Source organism: Oncorhynchus mykiss, chromosome 17, assembly GCF_013265735.2.
Source record: "Oncorhynchus mykiss isolate Arlee chromosome 17, USDA_OmykA_1.1, whole genome shotgun sequence".
NCBI lineage: Eukaryota > Metazoa > Chordata > Actinopteri > Salmoniformes > Salmonidae > Oncorhynchus > Oncorhynchus mykiss.
The window spans coordinates 65,569,847-65,588,642 of record NC_048581.1 but is presented as its reverse complement, the minus strand read 5'-3'; the positions used below and the strand labels follow the sequence as shown (position 1 = coordinate 65,588,642).

Genomic DNA, 18,796 nt, shown 5'->3' with positions numbered 1-18,796 from the left:
TAGAATGTATTAAGCATCTAAACATACAGCCCAACATGTTTCACAACTAAAGTTACATAAATATCTCTAAATGAAGCATACAGGAGGACCTGTGTCTTTGTTAACCACTCAACACAGAATAGCCGCATGTGTTCACTCCCTCAAATCGTTTGGAGAAAATATACTTTCTATTTTATTCAGCTATGTTCAATTGTATTCTTCAAACTACGAAATAACGCCTTGGAATTCTAAGCAAATCTCGTCTGCTAAATGAACTAGTGTAGCCCACAGCCATTTGGCATAGCCAGATCAGGACCTAGCATAAGGACAACTCAGAAGATGCTATTCTGTTCTTCTGAAATAGACTACATTTTCTTCATATCATGTTTCCTTGGATCTGTCTAAAATAAATAATGTCTTCATTGTGATGGTGTAGGCTATATTATATGGAAACGTTTGGTAGCAAAGCTATGAAAAGTTTACAGGGTCAGGAGTTTCTAGTGACCAGATGAGCAGGCCAGGAAGAACTCGTTGTAGCCTATAATGTGGGCCCAAAATGTTTTAAGGTCATGTGGTCAGGAAAAACTCCAGCAGGCTCAGAAATGACTACTACCAAGCAAAGAGGTGATACACAGACCACAAAATATCAGACCCAGAAAGAGGAAGTGGGGACCCTGAGGGCGGGGCTAAGAAGAGGAAGTAGTGTCACACATCCAGCACATGCTTCAAAACCCCCCACCCCCCACCCACCCACCCAATCTCAACACATCACCCTGGTCAGGTGTCTGTCTGTCCCTGGTGTTTTGGTTTTTTTGGAAGGGGAGAACACAGTAGTGATTGGCAGAATATGCCAGTGCATGTTAGGGACCAAGTGGAAATCATTTTCCCCACAATTGTTAGATTTGTCACCCTACAGTGCATTTGGAACGAATTCAGACCCCTTGACTTTTTCCACATTTTGCTACGTTACAGCCTTATTCTAAAATGTATTAAATAAAACAAATGATCAATCTACACACAATACCCCATAATGACAAAGCAAAAACAAGTTTTTAGAAATGTTTGCAAATGTATTAAAAATAAAAAACAGAAATATCTTATTTGAGATGTTTCTACAACTTGGAGTTCACCTGTGGTAAATGCAATTGATTGGACATGACTTGGATAGGCACACACCTGTCTATATAAAGTCCCACAGTTTACAGTGCACGTCAGAGCAAAAACCAAGCCATGAGGTCGAAGGAATTGTCCATAGGGCTCCGAGACAGGATTGTGTAGAAGCACAGATCTGGGGAAGGGTACCAAAACATTTCTGCAGCATTGAAGGTCCCCAAGAACACAGTGGCCTCCATCATTCTTAAGTAGAATAAGTTTGGAACCTCCAAGACTCTTCCTAGAGCTGGCCGTCCGGCTAAACTGAGTAATCAGGGGAGAAGGGCCTTGGTCAGAGAGGTGACCCGATGATCACTCTGACAGAGCTCCAAAGTTCCTTTGTGGAGATGAGAACCATCCAGAAGGACAACCAATTCTGCAGCACTCCACCTGTCAGGCCTTTTTGGTAGAGTGGCCAGACGGAAGCCACTCCTCAGTAAAAGGCACATGACAGCCCGCTTGGAGTTTGCCAAAAGGCACCTAAAGACTCTCAGGCCATGAGTAACAAGATTCTCTGGTCTGATGAAATGAAGATTGAACTCTTTGGCCTGAATGCCAATCGTCACAACTGGAGGAAACATGTCACCATCCCTATGGTGAAGCATGGTGGTAGCAGCATCCCTATGGTGGAGCATGGTGGTGGCAGCATCCCTATGTTGAGGCATGGTGGTGGCAGCATCATTCTGTGGGGATGTTTTCAGCGGCAGGGACTGGGAGACTAGTCAGGATCGAGGGAAAGATTAACAGAGCAAAGTACAGAGAGATCCTTGATGAAAACCTGCTCCAGAGCGGTCAGGACCTCAGACCTCTAAAACACTGTTTTTGCTTGTCATTATGGGGTATTGTGTGTAGATTGATGAGGGGGGAAACTATTTCATCCATTTTGGAATAAGGCTGTAACGTAACAAAATGTGGAAAAAGTTAAGGGGTCTGAATACTTTCTGAATGCATTGTATGTTACTTCGGTTGCAAATCATTGAAGGTCAACATCATTATTTCCCATAGTAGCTAGGATGTAGTAGTTATTACATAGTAGCTAGGATGTAGTAGTTATTACATAGTAGCTAGGATGTAGTAGTTATTACATAGTAGCTAGGATGTAATAGTTATTACACAGTAGCTAGGATGTAGTAGTTATTACATAGTAGCTAGGATGTAGTAGTTATTACATAGTAGCTAGGATGTAATAGTTATTACATAGTAGCTAGGATGTAATAGTTATTACATAGTAGCTAGGATGTAATAGTTATTACATAGTAGCTAGGATGTAATAGTTATTACATAGTAGCTAGGATGTAATAGTTATTACATAGTAGCTAGGATGTAGTAGTTATTACATAGTAGCTAGGATGTAGTAGTTATTACATAGTAGCTAGGATGTAGTAGTTATTACATAGTAGCTAGGATGTAGTAGTTATTACATAGTAGCTAGGATGTAGTAGTTATTACATAGTAGCTAGGATGTAGTAGTTATTACATAGTAGCTAGGATGTAATAGTTATTACATAGTAGCTAGGATGGAATAGTTATTACATAGTAGCTAGGATGTAGTAGTTATTACATAGTAGCTAGGATGTAGTAGTTATTACATAGTAGCTAGGATGTAGTAGTTATTACATAGTAGCTAGGATGTAGTAGTTATTACATAGTAGCTAGGATGTAATAGTTATTACATAGTAGCTAGGATGGAATAGTTATTACATAGTAGCTAGGATGTAGTAGTTATTACATAGTAGCTAGGATGTAGTAGTTATTACATAGTAGCTAGGATGTAGTAGTTATTACATAGTAGCTAGGATGTAGTAGTTATTACATAGTAGCTAGGATGTAATAGTTATTACATAGTAACAATGTTTCCATTAACTTGTCCAGTGATTTTTTTGTCAACATTTAGAACGTTTGCATAGAAAATAGATGTGACAATTACCTGCTATGGTGCATCTTGTGATGATAAAAACAACTCAACGTAATGACGGTAGACCAAAATAAATACATTCATACATAAAAACCTAGAGTGTCGAAGAAGATTAAGTGGTTGAAGTGTTTACATGATCAATTTAGGCGTTTATACGTTAATAATGCCCTCCCACCTATCTGTTTCATGTCTCAGGTAGCCAGTAAAGGACAGCATGGAGAGAAAGCAAAAACAGACTAATATTTGCCATATTCAAATCATTCTCATGTGCCAATCGTTGTCCTGACCTTCAAGAAAGCCTGAATTGCTTTGTCTTGCTCTTCTAGTTGGCTGGATGCAAGTTTCCCCATCCAATCATTTAAACTCTACGGGAATGCAGGTTTTACCATGGCATGGATCGTGATGATATGTTGGCACATGAGAATGATTTGTGCCAGTTGGGCCTTTTTTGATTGCAGAAAAAATGTAGTTAGCAAGAACAAAGTCTAAGTATTTATAATTAAATATTAAGTGGAGCTTTATAGATACGTGATGACTTACCCGGCATACCTTCAAAATGATTCTCTAAATCATAATTTATTCAAAAACACTGTTTCCATCATCATTTGGTCGCAATAAAGTTTGACTAAAGAAAAATACACCCCTGTCGAACAGATTTTTAAAAATTAGATTTATTTTCAAATGTATCCTATTAATGCCGTTTCCATTACACATTTTGCAAGGATTTTGTCACATAAACCTGGGTCAATTGAAACCTGCCTAATGTAAGTGATATCACTCAATATGGCAGACCTTGTGTGTGCTACTGAAGCCTCAGCCACGAATGCATTCTAGTAAAAGTAAACAGATAGCTCAGAGCACCGCACGGAAGTGTTAAAATAAGCAGATTTCTAGGAACCAGGGCCGGCCTTAATGGGAGACCATTTGCTCCTGCTCTTTAGGGCTCTGGGTCCTCGGTTCCACATGGAATGGGGAAAGAGATGGAGCTGTGTTTACACACACACACACACACACACACACACCTGCTGCTCTTTCTCATACGATCACAGGCACCACTAACCCCATCTCTGGGTGCCTGTGTTTTAGTAAATTAACCCTGTCACCACTGCTTCCATGTGGACACTAGTCCAATAAGCCAGAAAATACAGCTCAAACAAACAGCAAACAGGATACAGACATAAGATGAGCCCTGGAACAAGCCCATCAGGTTCTGTCTCACAGGTGACACACACCTTTCTGAGGAAATAGAAGCTGTAAACAGTAAATATGTGCTCCTGATAGCCGATCACTAGAAATATGTTGTATTGCTGAGAAATCTAACCAGGCATAAGGTAAACTAGAAGGTTATCAAACCATGTCCCCAATATAACCTGCAGTGAAGTTCTGCTGACTGAAATGTTCCATGAGTAGTTTGTGTTCTGCAGCTGGATTTTGTTTTGAAAGCCAAGCTGATCAGTTTGATTTCAACAGCCTCTGACCTTTCACCCCCCCCCCCAGCTCAATCAGCTGTCTTTGAGAGAGAGAGAGGAGAGAGAGACAGTCCAGATCAGGTTGCACATTAACAGAAAAAGGCCCAACTGGCCCCAACACACACACACACACACACGTCTCTGTGCGAGCAGGTCAATGGCTGTGTACCTGGATTTAGTTCAATGGTTTCATAACTAAATCATATTAAGATGTCCAACCTCAGATACCAGACAGTCATTCAATATCTTCATTCAAATACTACAAAGAAAAAGAAGCTAGCAATACTGTCCCCTCTCATATTTGTCATTGGCAATATACATTTTCTTAATTCATGACCTACAGCACACACACACACACACAGACAGAAGTGGGGTTTGTGTCTCGCCAAGAGAATGGACATTTAGAATGAACCTTGACATGGCCAATATTAAACAAACACAATGGAAAGAAACGACTCAGTCTGAGTCTACTGTAGGCCTATACAGTGCATGGTTGTACCAACAGCAACTGATACACACTTGGATTCACCAGTCTGTGTGTGTGTGTCAGAGTAACCTTCTCTCCAAGCCTGTCTGTCCTGTCAGTGTGTATCTGATCTGGAGTCAGTCAGACGCATCAAAACAAACATGGCCGCCCCAGGCCTGTCGTTCCTCTACCTCCCATATGTCCTCTGACCCCCAGCTGAACCTGTTAGCACTCGTGTGTGTGTGTGTGTGTGTGTGTGTGTGTGTGTGTGTGTGTGTGTGAACTAACGCAGCAGAGAGTGGAGCGTGCTCTGCCACTACTGTAGGTACCTGTCAATGATCTGTGACTTGTTGTTTATCTTGAGCATTGGTCACAGAGAGGAGAGACTGTCTTCAGTATCTATCTGATCTCACCTCAGCCTCATTCACCTGCACATTGTGTTGAACTTATAGTATATTTACATCTCATCGGGCGTCGAACCCGGCTCATCATGGGACACAAGTTAGGTTAGTCATCCTGTATGGAAGAACAGAGGGGATGCTGGGAGTGTTGCAGACAGACAGGGCTTATAAGAGGCATCCCTCCACGTCCAAACAAAGGTCCATCTATCCGCATTCCTCAAATAGTGATTTCCTAATTTACAGAGTCTGGGTGTAGTCTACTGCATGTTCACCATATCACACTAATTTACAGTCTGGGTGTAGTCTACTGCATGTTCACCATATCACACTAATTGACATAGTCTGGGTATAGTCTACTGCATGTTCACCATATCACACTAATTTACAGAGTCTGGGTGTAGTCTACTGCATGTTCACCATATCACACTAATTTACATAGTCTGGGTGTAGTCTACTGCATGTTCACCATATCACACTAATTTACAGAGTCTGGGTGTAGTCTACTGCATGTTCACCATATCACACTAATTTACATAGTCTGGGTATAGTCTACTGCATGTTCACCATATCACACTAATTTACAGTCTGGGTGTAGTCTACTGCATGTTCACCATATCACACTAATTTACAGTCTGGGTGTAGTCTACTGCATGTTCACCATATCACACTAATTTACATAGTCTGGGTATAGTCTACTGCATGTTCACCATATCACACTAATTTACAGAGTCTGGGTGTAGTCTACTGCATGTTCACCATATCACACTAATTTACAGAGTCTGGGTGTAGTCTACTGCATGTTCACCATATCACACTAATTTACATAGTCTGGGTGTAGTCTACTGCATGTTCACCATAGCACACTAATTTACAGAGTCTGGGTATAGTCTACTGCATGTTCACCATATCACACTAATTTACAGAGTCTGGGTGTAGTCTACTGCATGTTCACCATATCACACTAATTTACAGAGTCTGGGTGTAGTCTACTGCATGTTCACCATATCACACTAATTTACAGAGTCTGGGTGTAGTCTACTGCATGTTCACCATATCACACTAATTTACAGAGTCTGGGTATAGTCTACTGCATGTTCACCATATCACACTAATTTACAGTCTGGGTGTAGTCTGTGGAAATACATATGTGATATAGAATTACAGAATGTTAGTAACTAATTATGAGTTATACCAGTTTAACTGTCTCCCACTACCTCCAGAAACAGCTCAGATATCATTTTTTCCACAGTTTCTGCTTGAAACTTGACTTGTCTCCTGCTGATATTGACCATATGAACATGAATCCTTGTCAGTAGGTTGCTTTGAGGTCACACTGATAAAGACATTTCTGAGAAATGGCCTAATAGTGAAAGTTGTTGAGTCAGGGTGAGAATGGGAGATTTCCTCTAAAACATAACAGTGGTGTATCGTCAGATAATAGTGAGATGGACACTAGGCCAGTTGACTAGGCCTGACCAAATGACCTTTCAACAGGATTGTCCTAAATGGCCTGCATGATCAAATGGACCAGTGAAGGGTCAGGCAACATTCCCCTGGGTCTCATTGTGTGTTATTACAATGAGGTATTAGTCATATTCATGGTAATACATGTATTAGGCTTAGTATGGACTACAGCGAGTTAAGCGTTGGAGCACTCTCTCTTCCCATTGAGGGAAAATAAGGAGTAGAAAAAAAGAGGGGATAAGGAGGGAGAGAGAGAGAGAACTGGTAAGGCACTGAATATCTTGCCTAAATATTAATCGGGTAAAACCTAACAGATGACATTGGGTGCAGCAGTCAAGTATTGTAAGACCACCACCCATAATGTGACATCACTCGATATCACAGGGCTTTGGCCGTGACGTCGCTTGTTCGACTTAAAGCAATCATCATACAGTTTAGTGAGAAGTATTCACATTGCGCAACAGAACCGAGGTAAAAAATGACCCTCCTGGTATATATAAACACAAACATAACCTACTACATGATGGCCTACATGCACACACACATACAACAAACACACCCTGTATGTAACTAAGCGGTAGAGCGCGAAGGAGAGGCCATTGCTCGGCTCTGTTTGGTCCCCCGCGCGCAGCTTTCCAGCAGTTCTCCTTACATGTATTGAGTATCACAAACACGGTTTGGACATAGCAGCAGCATAGCTCTGGATAGTGTCTTCAACAATGTGGCCAGTCCCTCTCTGCGCTGCGTTGAACGGAAACAAGCGGTTGGTCATAAATGGCAAAGGCATCTGGGTAGGATATTGAATTTGACAGTTCAGGAGAAAGTGCACTAAAATGCACTAAACATAGCATAAACATTGATCATACCATGTTGGTAGCTGTCAATGTTTAAAGAAAAATACCAATAACTTCACAATAAAAAGCTGACTAGACTACCAACTTAAATCAACAAATACATGTAGTTGCCTAGGATACTGTTTATTAGGCAAACAATGTTATATAAAATGTGTTTTCAATGCACTAAAACTATAAGCCCTTTTTTTTAATAAAGAAATACATGCCTTGTTATCTAGCAGTGTCAGTGAACGCTCGAGCTAAATAACTTTCATTCTTTCAAGATGACCATGAAATTTCCAAAGTTCTGTTGAACTATGGCGCACAACACATGCAACCCAGTGACTTTTCCAGAGTTGACCCATTTGTGGTGGATTTGCGGTGCGAGTGCGCAGCAGAAGTTCAGCGGGGGAATATCACTTACCCGCTATGAAGGTCAGACGATACGAAGTTAGAGTCAGATTCTGGAAACTAGGTGGCTCTTCCACCAGTGCGCTCCGATACTGTCCGCGGAACGGCTGGGACCCTCACACACACACTACGCAAAAAAAATATATAAATTAAAGAAGCGTCTTTGTGTGTTGTTATAATTTCAGTAGAATGGCTGCTACTCTCCCGTGGCTCTCCAGCTGCTGATTGTTTTCGTCCCGCTGGCTGTGATGTTGTCAGCGGAGTTCGGAGCGTCCCTGGTCACCTGTATGCACTTGTGACAACTCCGGCCACCAATGGCAGAGCGTAATGGGAATTCTGGGGGATGTAGTTCTGTTGGACGGGTATTTCGGGAGAGTGACGTAATGCCCGTTGACTGTCAGTGCACACAGCACATGGTTGCCCCAGGATTGGCACTCATTCCTGACTGCCTGACAATATTTCAAATGGAGCATAGGCCTACAATAGTGCACACCTTCCTTGCTTTCCCTCTCACTAATGCAGGATGATTTTTTTCTAGAGTGATGGTCAGGGGTCCTGAACATATTTACAAATCATTTCTAGACTGCAACTTGACCACAATATGCCCAAAGAGATATATTATTTAACTAAAACATAATTTCAAACCTCGTTTACAATTGTATTTGATCACTTACTCACTGGCCAGTTTATCATGTAGAACCCCCCCCCCCCCCCCCCCCCAATGTCTTCCTACTATATAGATAGATAGATAGGAGAGAGAGAGAGAGAGAGAGAGAGAAAGCCACAGCCAAATTAAAATCCATTGAAGCTGATTTTCTAGTGTTTTTAAGTCTGTAAAAAATAAAATAATAATCCCCCTCAGAAAACTTTGGGGTCCAAATAAGAATGGACCACCAGTTGAGGAACCCTGCCAGAGGGGGTCTCGCCCAACCGCCTTTGTGGATCCCGCATTAATTGATTTTGATCAGGTATCATTTTCTGTAATATCAATATTGCAACATTTTTGTTACCTTTATTTTACTAGGCAAGTCTAAGAACAAATTCTAATTTACAATGACGGCCTACCATGGAACAGTGGGTTAACTGTCTTGTTCAGGGGCAGGACAGATATTTACCTTGCCAGCTCGGGGATTCAATCCAGCAACCTTTCAGATACTGGCCCAACGCTCTAACCACTAGGCTACCTGTCACCTGTGTGATCCTCTGGAGTTTCTTTCTACTGCTATGGTTTAAATTGTTTTACCCAAATCAATGTACAAGCAACCTTCTCATTGTGCTTCAAAAAGTTGACACTTTCCATGTTCTTAGTTGACCAGAAGAGGGCACTATTGTCAAGGAAACACATAGGACTAGTACTGTATTCATTTCCTCATTTGTTTACCCCTCATGCTGTATATCCACATTCACATTTGAAGTAGGTATCACCATATGCAAAACATATGATAGTAGGAAACCTAATTTCTCCTGACAAATACAGCACAGCATGTAGGGGGGTTCTATTCAGTCTGCCAATGCCACGTCTAGTTTGGTGGATCTATGTCGGTGGAAATGTTAAGTTGACATCTATTGTCTAATTAAATCTGTAAAAACAAAATCTTACAAAATGGATGGGGGTTCTTTCCAGTTGTATTTCAGTACAGGAGGTTGACCAAACAATCACATAGACAGCATCCACAGGCTTTACATGGGGACTGAAATGATGGTTGGCTCTCACAGCCAAACATACATACATCCCTCACAAGGTCAACCAGCTATACATTAATTTACAATGAAGCAATTTCAGGTCTGATCATCAACAAAAAGCTTTGCTTTCCACTACACACGATAACAAACTTCTATATTCACACTAAAATCAAACACTAAATGTTCTGGACTGCATTTTGATTGGACGACGAGTGAACAGTAGAAAAGAGCTGCCATCCGGTCTCCTGTGGGTATTACATGTTGATTCTTCAAATACCACCTCGTTAGAAATTAGCCAAGACTGGCTTCTACTGATCATTTTTTACATACAAGACTGGCCTTGTGTTCATAAACCCAAATCAGGAACATTCTAGCACAGACATAAGCAGGATATAAAATGGTGCTCCCATTACAGCCTTCAGACCCCCTTCCTTCCTGAGGAGGTGTAGGGGTTTACAAAGTTCCAAAGATTACAGGTATCAAATTAAATACAATTACACAAGCAGAAAAATCATGAAAGCCAAACTAGAATTACAGCCAAACAAATGTAAAATCAAAAGTCTCCCGTTTAAAAATGGCCTTAAACTAAGATTTAGCAGTTACAGAAAGGAGAACATATTAAAGAAATGACATTGTCTCTGCATCTGTTCAACATAAACTTGTAGGGTGGTCTGAGGGTAGGCAATGTGAGGGGATTGGAAGGTATTGAGGGTTTGTCTCTGGAGAGCTAGGGTACTGAGGAGGTAGGTGTTGTGTCTGGGGCTGTAGAAGGTTGAGCTGAAGCAAGGTTCTGGCTGTACAGGGAGACAGGGTAATGTGGATGGTTTTTGGTGTAGGGGGATACTGGGTGTTCTAGGTGTACGGGCAGACGGTACAGTCAGGGTTTTAGGAGTAAACGGGTGTAATGTGTGTGTGGGATAGTAAGAGGGTTCTACACGTGATGAGACATGGGTTTTAGATATAGGGGGAAGAAGGGTACTGCGGATGCCACCAGTCCATGAGTCTCACGCTGTGTACAGGATCCAGCACCACCTGTGTCCCCCCCTGCTCCCCCCTCCTCCCCCGCTGGGGGGGAGAGTCCTGGAATAGCAGGCGCACTCGGTGGTGACGCATGTCCGTGCTCACGTTGATGTTGAACTGGGAAGGGAACAGAGACAGACAGAGTGGGTTAGACAGACCGGAGACACAGGTTTGCCTATCCTAAAAACAGGCCCACTCTACGAGTTACAACCACATAATGGGATTTTAAAAAGGCCCAAAGCAGCTGTTCTTTTATCTCAATATCAAATCATTTCTAGGTAACAATTGAGTATGTAACTGTAGTCGCTTTTCAAAGAAATCGTCAAAAATAAACAAAAATCACTTTTTTGCAAAAACGATTTCTCAAGCAAGAATTTGAGTGAGGGGCCTAAAGGAAGGGATGTGTAACCTGACAACTAGCTGCTATTGGCAGAGGTCTGAAACTCTGTTGGTTTATTAACTTACAGCGCCTGGTGATGTCACCAGGCAAACCTCAACTCTACCCATGCAAACCTGCTGATTAGGTGTCAATTGTATTTTCAACCAACAACAATCAGGAAATGACACTGACCACATTTGTTCCCCCTTTAAAAGTCTTCCTTTCATCAGCTGTTGTACAATATGACACAAAACACAGGAAAAAAAAATGACTTGACTGCACTGGGCCTTTAACAATGCAACTTCATGGATGGAGACAACAGAGTTAATTCAGTGTGAAAGCCAGGGAGAGTGGTGTACTGACCAGGGCGAGGGTCATCCCCATGACGACGGAGGTAAAGATGAAGTTGAGGGTGGTGACCTGCAGCAGGTAGCAGTCTGAGTCTGGGTTGGCATGGACCTCCTCATACTGACGGGGCAGCAGCAGACCCCGGGTGGCATTACCACCCTTACACCTCACCGCCTAGTGGACAGAAACATATAGAAACTACCATACCCCTGATTACAATTCAAATGTTTGACTTCAAATTCAAACTAAACATGCTTCACTAGTGTCCTTCAGACAGTTCGGCATGAATACATACCGGCTTCACAAACTTGAAGTTGAACTCCCACATAGGATCAGGTCGAGTGCCCACAACCTTATTGACCCAGAACAGCAGACACTGCAGAGGAGAAAATGGGTAAAACTTTACTTAGCACGGGCCGCCCCCAGGTGGTGAAGGTAGGAAACAACACCTCCACTTCGCTGATCCTCAACATTGGGACAACACAAGGGTGTGCTCAGCCCCCTCCTGTACCCCCATGACTGTGCGGCCATGCACGCCTCCAACTCAATCATCAAGTTAGCAGAAGACACAGCAGTAGTAGGCTTGATAACCAACAATGACAAGACAGCCTACAGGGAGGAGGTGAGGGGCCCTGGGAGAGTGGTGCCAGGAAAATAACCTCAACAAAACCAAGGAGCGAATCGGGACTTCAGGAAACAGCCCCCTACCCAGATCAACGGGACAGCAGTGGAGAAAGTGGAAAGCTTCAAGTTCCTCTGTGTACACATCACTGACAAACTGAAATGGTCCACCCACACAGACAGTGTGGTGAAGGTGCAACAGCGCCTTTTCAACCTCAGGAGGCTGAATTTTTTTTGCCTTGGCACCTACAACCCTCATACGTTTACAGATGCACAATCGAGAGCATCCTGTCGGGTTGCATCACCTCCTGGTACAGCAACTGCTCCACCCGCAACCGCAGGGCTCTCCAGAGGGTGGTGCAGTCTTCCCAACGCATCAAACTACCTGCACTCCAGGACACCTACAGCACCCAATGTCACAGGAAGGCCAAAAAGATAATCAAGGACAACAACCACCTGAGCCACTGCTATCATCCAGAATGCGAGGTCAATGCAGGTGCAAAGCTGGGACCGAGAGCCTGAAAAACAGATTCTATCTCAAGGCCAGACGAATGTTAAACAGCAATCACGAGCACATTAGAGGCTGCTGCCTATAGGCATAGACTAGAAATCACTGGCCACTTGAAGGAATGGATCACTAGCCACTTTAATAATGTTTACATATTTTGCATTACTCATCTCATATACTGTATCTTAGTCTATGCCACTGGCATTGCTGGTTCAAATATTTATATATTCTTAAATCCAGCCCTTTATTGAGATGTGTGTATTGTTGGGAAATATTTGTTAGATATTACTGCACTGTTGGAACTAGAAACACAAGCATTTTGCTACACACGCAAAACATCTGCTAAACACGTGTCTGTGACCAATAACATTTGATTTGATTGCACAAGTGGCCATTAACGCCAGAATTTGATGGAGCAGGATTAGTGAGTTACAGCACAGATCAAGTACCCAGACCCTCTCAGGATAAAAATAAGAAGGCGAGAACTTCAAACTCTACAAACCAAATAGTTGTTTGGAAACCGCTAGCCTGTTTCCCTGCTTGCGCCATCTTGGTTCTTTACCTTGGAGTTGAGTAGTGTGGTGGGCGTGGACTCTGGGAGGGCGGGGTTCAGGGAGACACGTGAGCTGAATGGCTCATACAGGTGGAAGAGGGAGCGAATCACGCGAGCCCGTAGACAACGCTTCCTGGCTATGGAGTCTGGCTGCAGACGGAACGGCAGGTGAGTATCCAGACTGTAGTGTCTATGGGGGGAGAAAGAAAGAGGGAGAAAGAGAAAGGGAGGTGAAAGTGAGAGCATAGAGAGAGGTGGGGAAACATATGTAAATAAGAAGGTTTCAACTCCTTCAGGTGCCAATTTTCAAGGGCAATGTGAATCTGACTTCCCAGGATTCAAGTCTTATCAAGAGCCTTGGGAGCCCACCTAGAAAATAGGTTGTGGGAATGAGAGGGTCTAAACCTACCGCCTGTATAGTCTGGTCCAGAAGGCAGCAGTGCAGGTGACGGTCCAGGCGTTTCTGCAGATCAGAGCAAACGTACACACATCCTCTGGACGGATATAGGAAGCCAGCACCAGCCAGATATCCACTGTGTAGTCCTCCCCATCACTGCACTCGCTGCACTCTGGGAAAACAGACAGTCAATGGGCTGTTATAGTCAGGAAAGTTGTTCACACCCATCTGTCCTTGTTCACTTCCCTTTACGGATCTGAGACGACTGGATAGGTGAAAGAAAAGATGGCCTAGTTCACAGCCTATTGCAATTACTGACCCAGTTACGCTATAATATCTGTGAAGGAGCATAAACGGGTACAGGGGAACGGGAGCAACCCTCTGGAATGAAACGCAGTCCTCAACTCTTTCAACACATGACTAGAGACAGAGGTGAAGTGTACCTTTCCTCCTCTTGTTTTTCTTCTTGCGGGCCTGTTTGGCCTCGTTCTCTCCATCCTCCCCGGGGTCGAGGTCGTCGCTACTCTCCAGGGTGTCTCCGGTGAGGGTGGCTGCTGACGAGAACACCTCCTGTACGGAACCCTGCGACCCCTCTAGCCCACACAACATCTTCACTGCAGGACAAACAGTGTGGAGTTAGTAAGCACAATAATGTGGTTCATCCATTAAACACAATGTCTGTAGAACAAATGGAAACATTTTGAATGACGCTCTTACCTTCTTTTTCAATTGCATTGGCAACGGCCTTTTTTACCCTCCCCGACTTCACAACGGCTGGGTCGGCATTGGCGAAATCAGCAACTGTCACTGCAAGAGGGGAGAAGATGTAGTTTACCAATCACTCACAATAACAAAGGGTGGCATGGGGTGCATCTCAATAGTCATATTTTACAACTTCTTGCTCCTCATTTATTTTCCTTTGTCTGCACTGACCTGATAACACTGGTTAGGTGAAAGTATTGTAAGACACTTTTGGCTTTGGGAATGTTCAACATTGTAGGCGACTGCCTACTGACTAATCAACAAATCACCTTACATCATAATTAACTACTTTACCCACAACGCATTACAGATTTCATGCCCTCGAACCGGCTGGAACAAAGCCTTGCACCTTTTTCAGGACACAGCAGAGGAAGGAAGACGAGGAGAATACGTCTAGCTACACTACTGAGGTGCCCCTTAGTAGTGAGGCCGCTTGCACCAGTTGGTTGTAACTCTATGTCTGATGTAAAATGTGATCTATGCCGGACCTAAAAATTCTACCTGTTGCACCCTGTAAGCCCTTCTATGAACTACGTCTGGGAGTAGACTCAACGCCTAGTAGGGAGCAGACTCAAAGCCTAGTAGGGAGCAGGAGTAGACTCAACGCCTAGTAGGGAGCAGGAGTAGACTCAACGCCTAGTAGGGAGCAGGAGTAGGGTGCAATTTCATGATATGGACAGAAAATAATAGCAAACTATATTTTCAAAAGGATGTGAGTCTTGTGTTCATATTTCACAACCTCTGCAGGCTTTTCTAAAAGTGTCTCAGATATTATCGAACTAATAGATGAGCTGCCACGGCCACTTATTGGCCTAGCCGACTTCCTTCACCATGGAATTTATAGGCTACAGAACATACAAGCAAAATATTCTCATAACGATGTTAGACGGTAATCATCATGAATACTCACCTCAATTTGGCTAACATTAACCCCAGCCTAATTGTAACCAAATATCCAAACGGAGTGTATGTGAAAACAAAATGGATGTATTGAGACGAGTCCCCACGCCTGTCTCAAAACCAGTTACGCTGTCCCAATCATTAAGAGCTGAAATTATAGTTCACCACACACAGCTATTGATTTAAAGTATTTAAAACGGTTGGATGACTAGGAGCTTCGGTAAGGAACAATTTGATACATGCTTTCAATGTCATTAGACTACTTTATTCCAATATTTTCATCAGTGATATTCATTCCAACAGTATTTATTTATTGATCCATCCAGTTGTGGGTAAGAAAACGTGCACGCATAGAGGCGCTGCCGAGTAACCATCACTATAAAACATAAATGATCATGAACGCGCATTGCTTACACCGGATTTAGCTACGACTAGTTTTATTTTAGGTTGGTGCAACAGGTGTAAATTCTGATACCAAAGTCGGACGTAGCTACGCCCAATTTAGCGTTTAATTTTATACTCAACTGGTGGGTATGTCTGACTGACATCCACCAGAAATAGGCCTACATATTTGTATCTGAACGTTCTATTTGTATGTCTAACATTGAAATTATCCGTAATAAGAACTAGCAATGTATTGAATATTAATGATGGTAGTAGAATCGGGTGGTTTAACTTTCGTTCTCGAGGACCCACCCACTCTACGCACCACTGTACGTTACAGATTACGTACGGCGGCCTGTTACCGGCTGGGTAAACAAGTTAGCTTTAGCAAGCTAACTACTGTACCTGACTCCGAGCAGACGTCCCCGGCCCGAAATTTCAGCCGTTTTCGGTTCCCTTTCTTGGGCATGGCGGTAACAAGGGTCTGTGGCCGCTTATCGAGGCTGTGTATCCTGCCATGTCTCTATGACAAGCAGAGGTAAAGAGAAAAATAAAAAAGTGGGAGAGAAATTGAAAAATGTTCCTCCAGGATCTTCAGCCATCATGGGACTGACGTAAGTGAGTTTACGTACGTTACATCACGCGAGACTTTCGTCGTATTCAATGGCTAGCTCATCATTTTCGAATCTGATTGGACAAGACGTCTTCTGAGTGGTCATTGAGCCAGTCAGATTAGTCTGTTCACTCTCACTGGATGGAGGTGGAGTTAAATTCCCAAAGGATTACGTCATCATCTAAACTCTTATTACAGAGTAGCAGAAGAGAGACACGGTAGGCTACTATGAAACCATTGTAGCACACTGACTTCCTAAACATAACGATTTGGTCATCTATCAATCAATCAAATATATTTATAAAGCTCTTTTTACATCAGCAGATGTCACGAAGTGCTTATACAGAAACCCAGCCTAAAACCACAAACAGCAAGCAATGCAGATGTAGAAGCATGGTGGAAAATCTCCCTAGAAATGTAGGAACCTAGGAAGAAACCTAGACAGGAAGCAGGCTCTGAGGGGTGGCCATTCCTCTTCTGGCTGTGCCGGGTGGAGATTATAAGAGTACATGGCCATTAAGGATAGATCTTGCTTCAAGATGTTAAAACGTTCATAAATGACCAGCAGGGTCAAATAATAATCACAGTGGTTGTAGAGTGTGCAACAGGTCAGCACCTCAGGAGTAAATGTCAGTTGGCTTTTCATAGCCGAGCATTCAGAGTTCGAGACAAAAGGTGCGGTTGATGGAGAGAGGGAGAGAGGTGTCAAAAACAGCAGGTCTGGGGCAAGGTAACCCTGCCTTAGTCACTGTTACTAGCCTTCTACCACCCCTGTACTCTACCCTGCACCTTAGAGACTGCGACCCTATTTACAGTCCAGAGTCAATGAACACTGGTCACTTTAATAATGTTTACATACTGTTTTAGCCACTTTATATATATATATATATATATATATACTAAAACAAATATATATATATATATATATATATATAGAAAAGGTGTGTACAGCAGTAGTTACAGTATAGTTACAGTATATATAAAGTGGCTAAAACACCCATGCCAAATCTTTTCAGCCTCCTGTGGGGGAAGAGACGCTGCCCTCTTCACGACTGTTTGGGTGTGTGTGGACCATGTTAAGTCCTTAGTGATGTGGATGCCAAGGAGCTCTCGACCCGCTCCACAACAGCCCTGTCGATGTGGAAGGGGGCGTACTCTCCCCTCTTTCTCCTGTAGTCCACGATCAGCTCCTTGGTCTTACTGATGTTGAGGGAGAGGTTGTTGTCATGGCACCACACTGCCAGGTCTCTGACCTCCTCCCTGTAGACTGACTCATAGCCATCGGTGATCAGGCCTACCACTGTCGTATGGTCAGGAAACTTGATGAAGGTGTTGGAGTCGTGCACGGCCACGCATTCGTGGGTGATCAGGGTGCATCTGTGTTGAGGGTCAGCGTGGCAGAGGTGTTGTTGTCTACCTTCACCTGAGGCCGACCCATGAAGAATCCAGTTGCAGATCCAGTTCAGTCCCAGCGTCCCTAGCTTGGTGATGAGCTTGGAGGGGACTCTGGTGTTGAACGCTGAGCTGTAGTCTAGCAACAGTTATTTTCCCTCTTTTCCAGGTGGAAGAGGGCAGTATGAAGTACAATTGAGACTGCATCATCTGTGAATCTGTTGGGGCAGGATGGAGTGGGTCTGGGATGATGGTGTTGATGTGTGTCATGACCAGCCTTTCAAAGCACTTCATAATTACAGATGTGAGTTCTACAAGGGGATAGTCATTTAGGCAGGCTAACTTGGATCTCTTGGGAACAGGGACAATGGTGGTCAGTTTGAAACATGTTGGGATTACAGACTGGGACAAGGAGAGATTGAACATGCCTGTGAAGACACCTGCCTGCTGGTCTGTGAATGCTTTGAGAATGAGCCCAGGCTTTCCGTCTGGTCTTGTGACTGTTAACCTGTTTAACATTTTTACTCACATCGGATCACACAGTCATCTGGAAAAGCAGGGGCGTTCACACAAGGCACAGTGTTATATTCCTCGAAGCGACATGGGAGTTTGGCTGTTCTGCGCTGCTGGGCAGCTCATGGCTGGATTTCCCTTTGTAATCTGTTGTTGTCTGCAAGCCCTGCCACATGCGATGAGCATCGTAACCGGTGTAATAGGCCTCTAATCCATGTGTTTTGGTTGGGATACATTCTTATAGTCACTGTGAGGGCGACATTGTTTATGCACTTATTGATGAAGCCTGTGACTGTAGTGGTAAACTCCACAATGCTGTCAGATGAATCGCAGAACATATCTCTGTCTGTACTAGAAAAACAGTCTTGTAGCTTTGCGTCTGCTTCGTCCGACCACTTCCGTACAGCGCATCACTGGTACTTCCAGTTTCAGCTTTTGTTTGTAAACATGAAGCAGAAGAATGGAGTCATGGTCAGATTTTCCAAAGGGAGGACGAGGGAAGGCCTTGTATGCGTTTCTGTGGGTAGAATAAACGGGGTCTATATTTTTTGCGCCGTTAGCGGTGCAAGAGATGTGTTGGTAGAAGTGAGGTAGGACGGTTTTAAGTGTCCCCGTGTCAGTCTCCGCCAACCA

General features: G+C 43.4%; 2 protein-coding genes across 4 annotated transcripts in view; both read right to left on the bottom strand.

Moving 5' to 3' along the window:
* LOC110516128 (transcription factor EB-like) overlaps positions 1-8,387 on the bottom strand; it is a 69,721-nt gene extending 61,334 nt beyond the window's left edge. For all 3 annotated transcript variants that reach the window (XM_036950457.1, XM_036950455.1, XM_036950460.1), the window contains exon 1: positions 8,104-8,387. The gene's annotated coding sequence lies outside the window, so the exon portion shown is untranslated. The remainder of the gene's footprint in view (positions 1-8,103) is intronic.
* A 1,311-nt stretch (positions 8,388-9,698) lies between these two features.
* LOC110494410 (transmembrane protein 183A) lies at positions 9,699-16,276 on the bottom strand. The gene is made up of 8 exons (XM_021569418.2): positions 16,051-16,276; positions 14,317-14,406; positions 14,043-14,213; positions 13,612-13,771; positions 13,212-13,392; positions 11,816-11,896; positions 11,536-11,694; positions 9,699-10,910 (listed from the first exon to the last, which is right to left on the bottom strand). Exons 1-8 carry the CDS (start codon positions 16,112-16,114, stop codon positions 10,728-10,730), a joined length of 1,089 nt encoding a protein of 362 aa, XP_021425093.1. The 5' UTR covers positions 16,115-16,276; the 3' UTR covers positions 9,699-10,727.
* Positions 16,277-18,796: the final 2,520 nt, after the last annotated feature.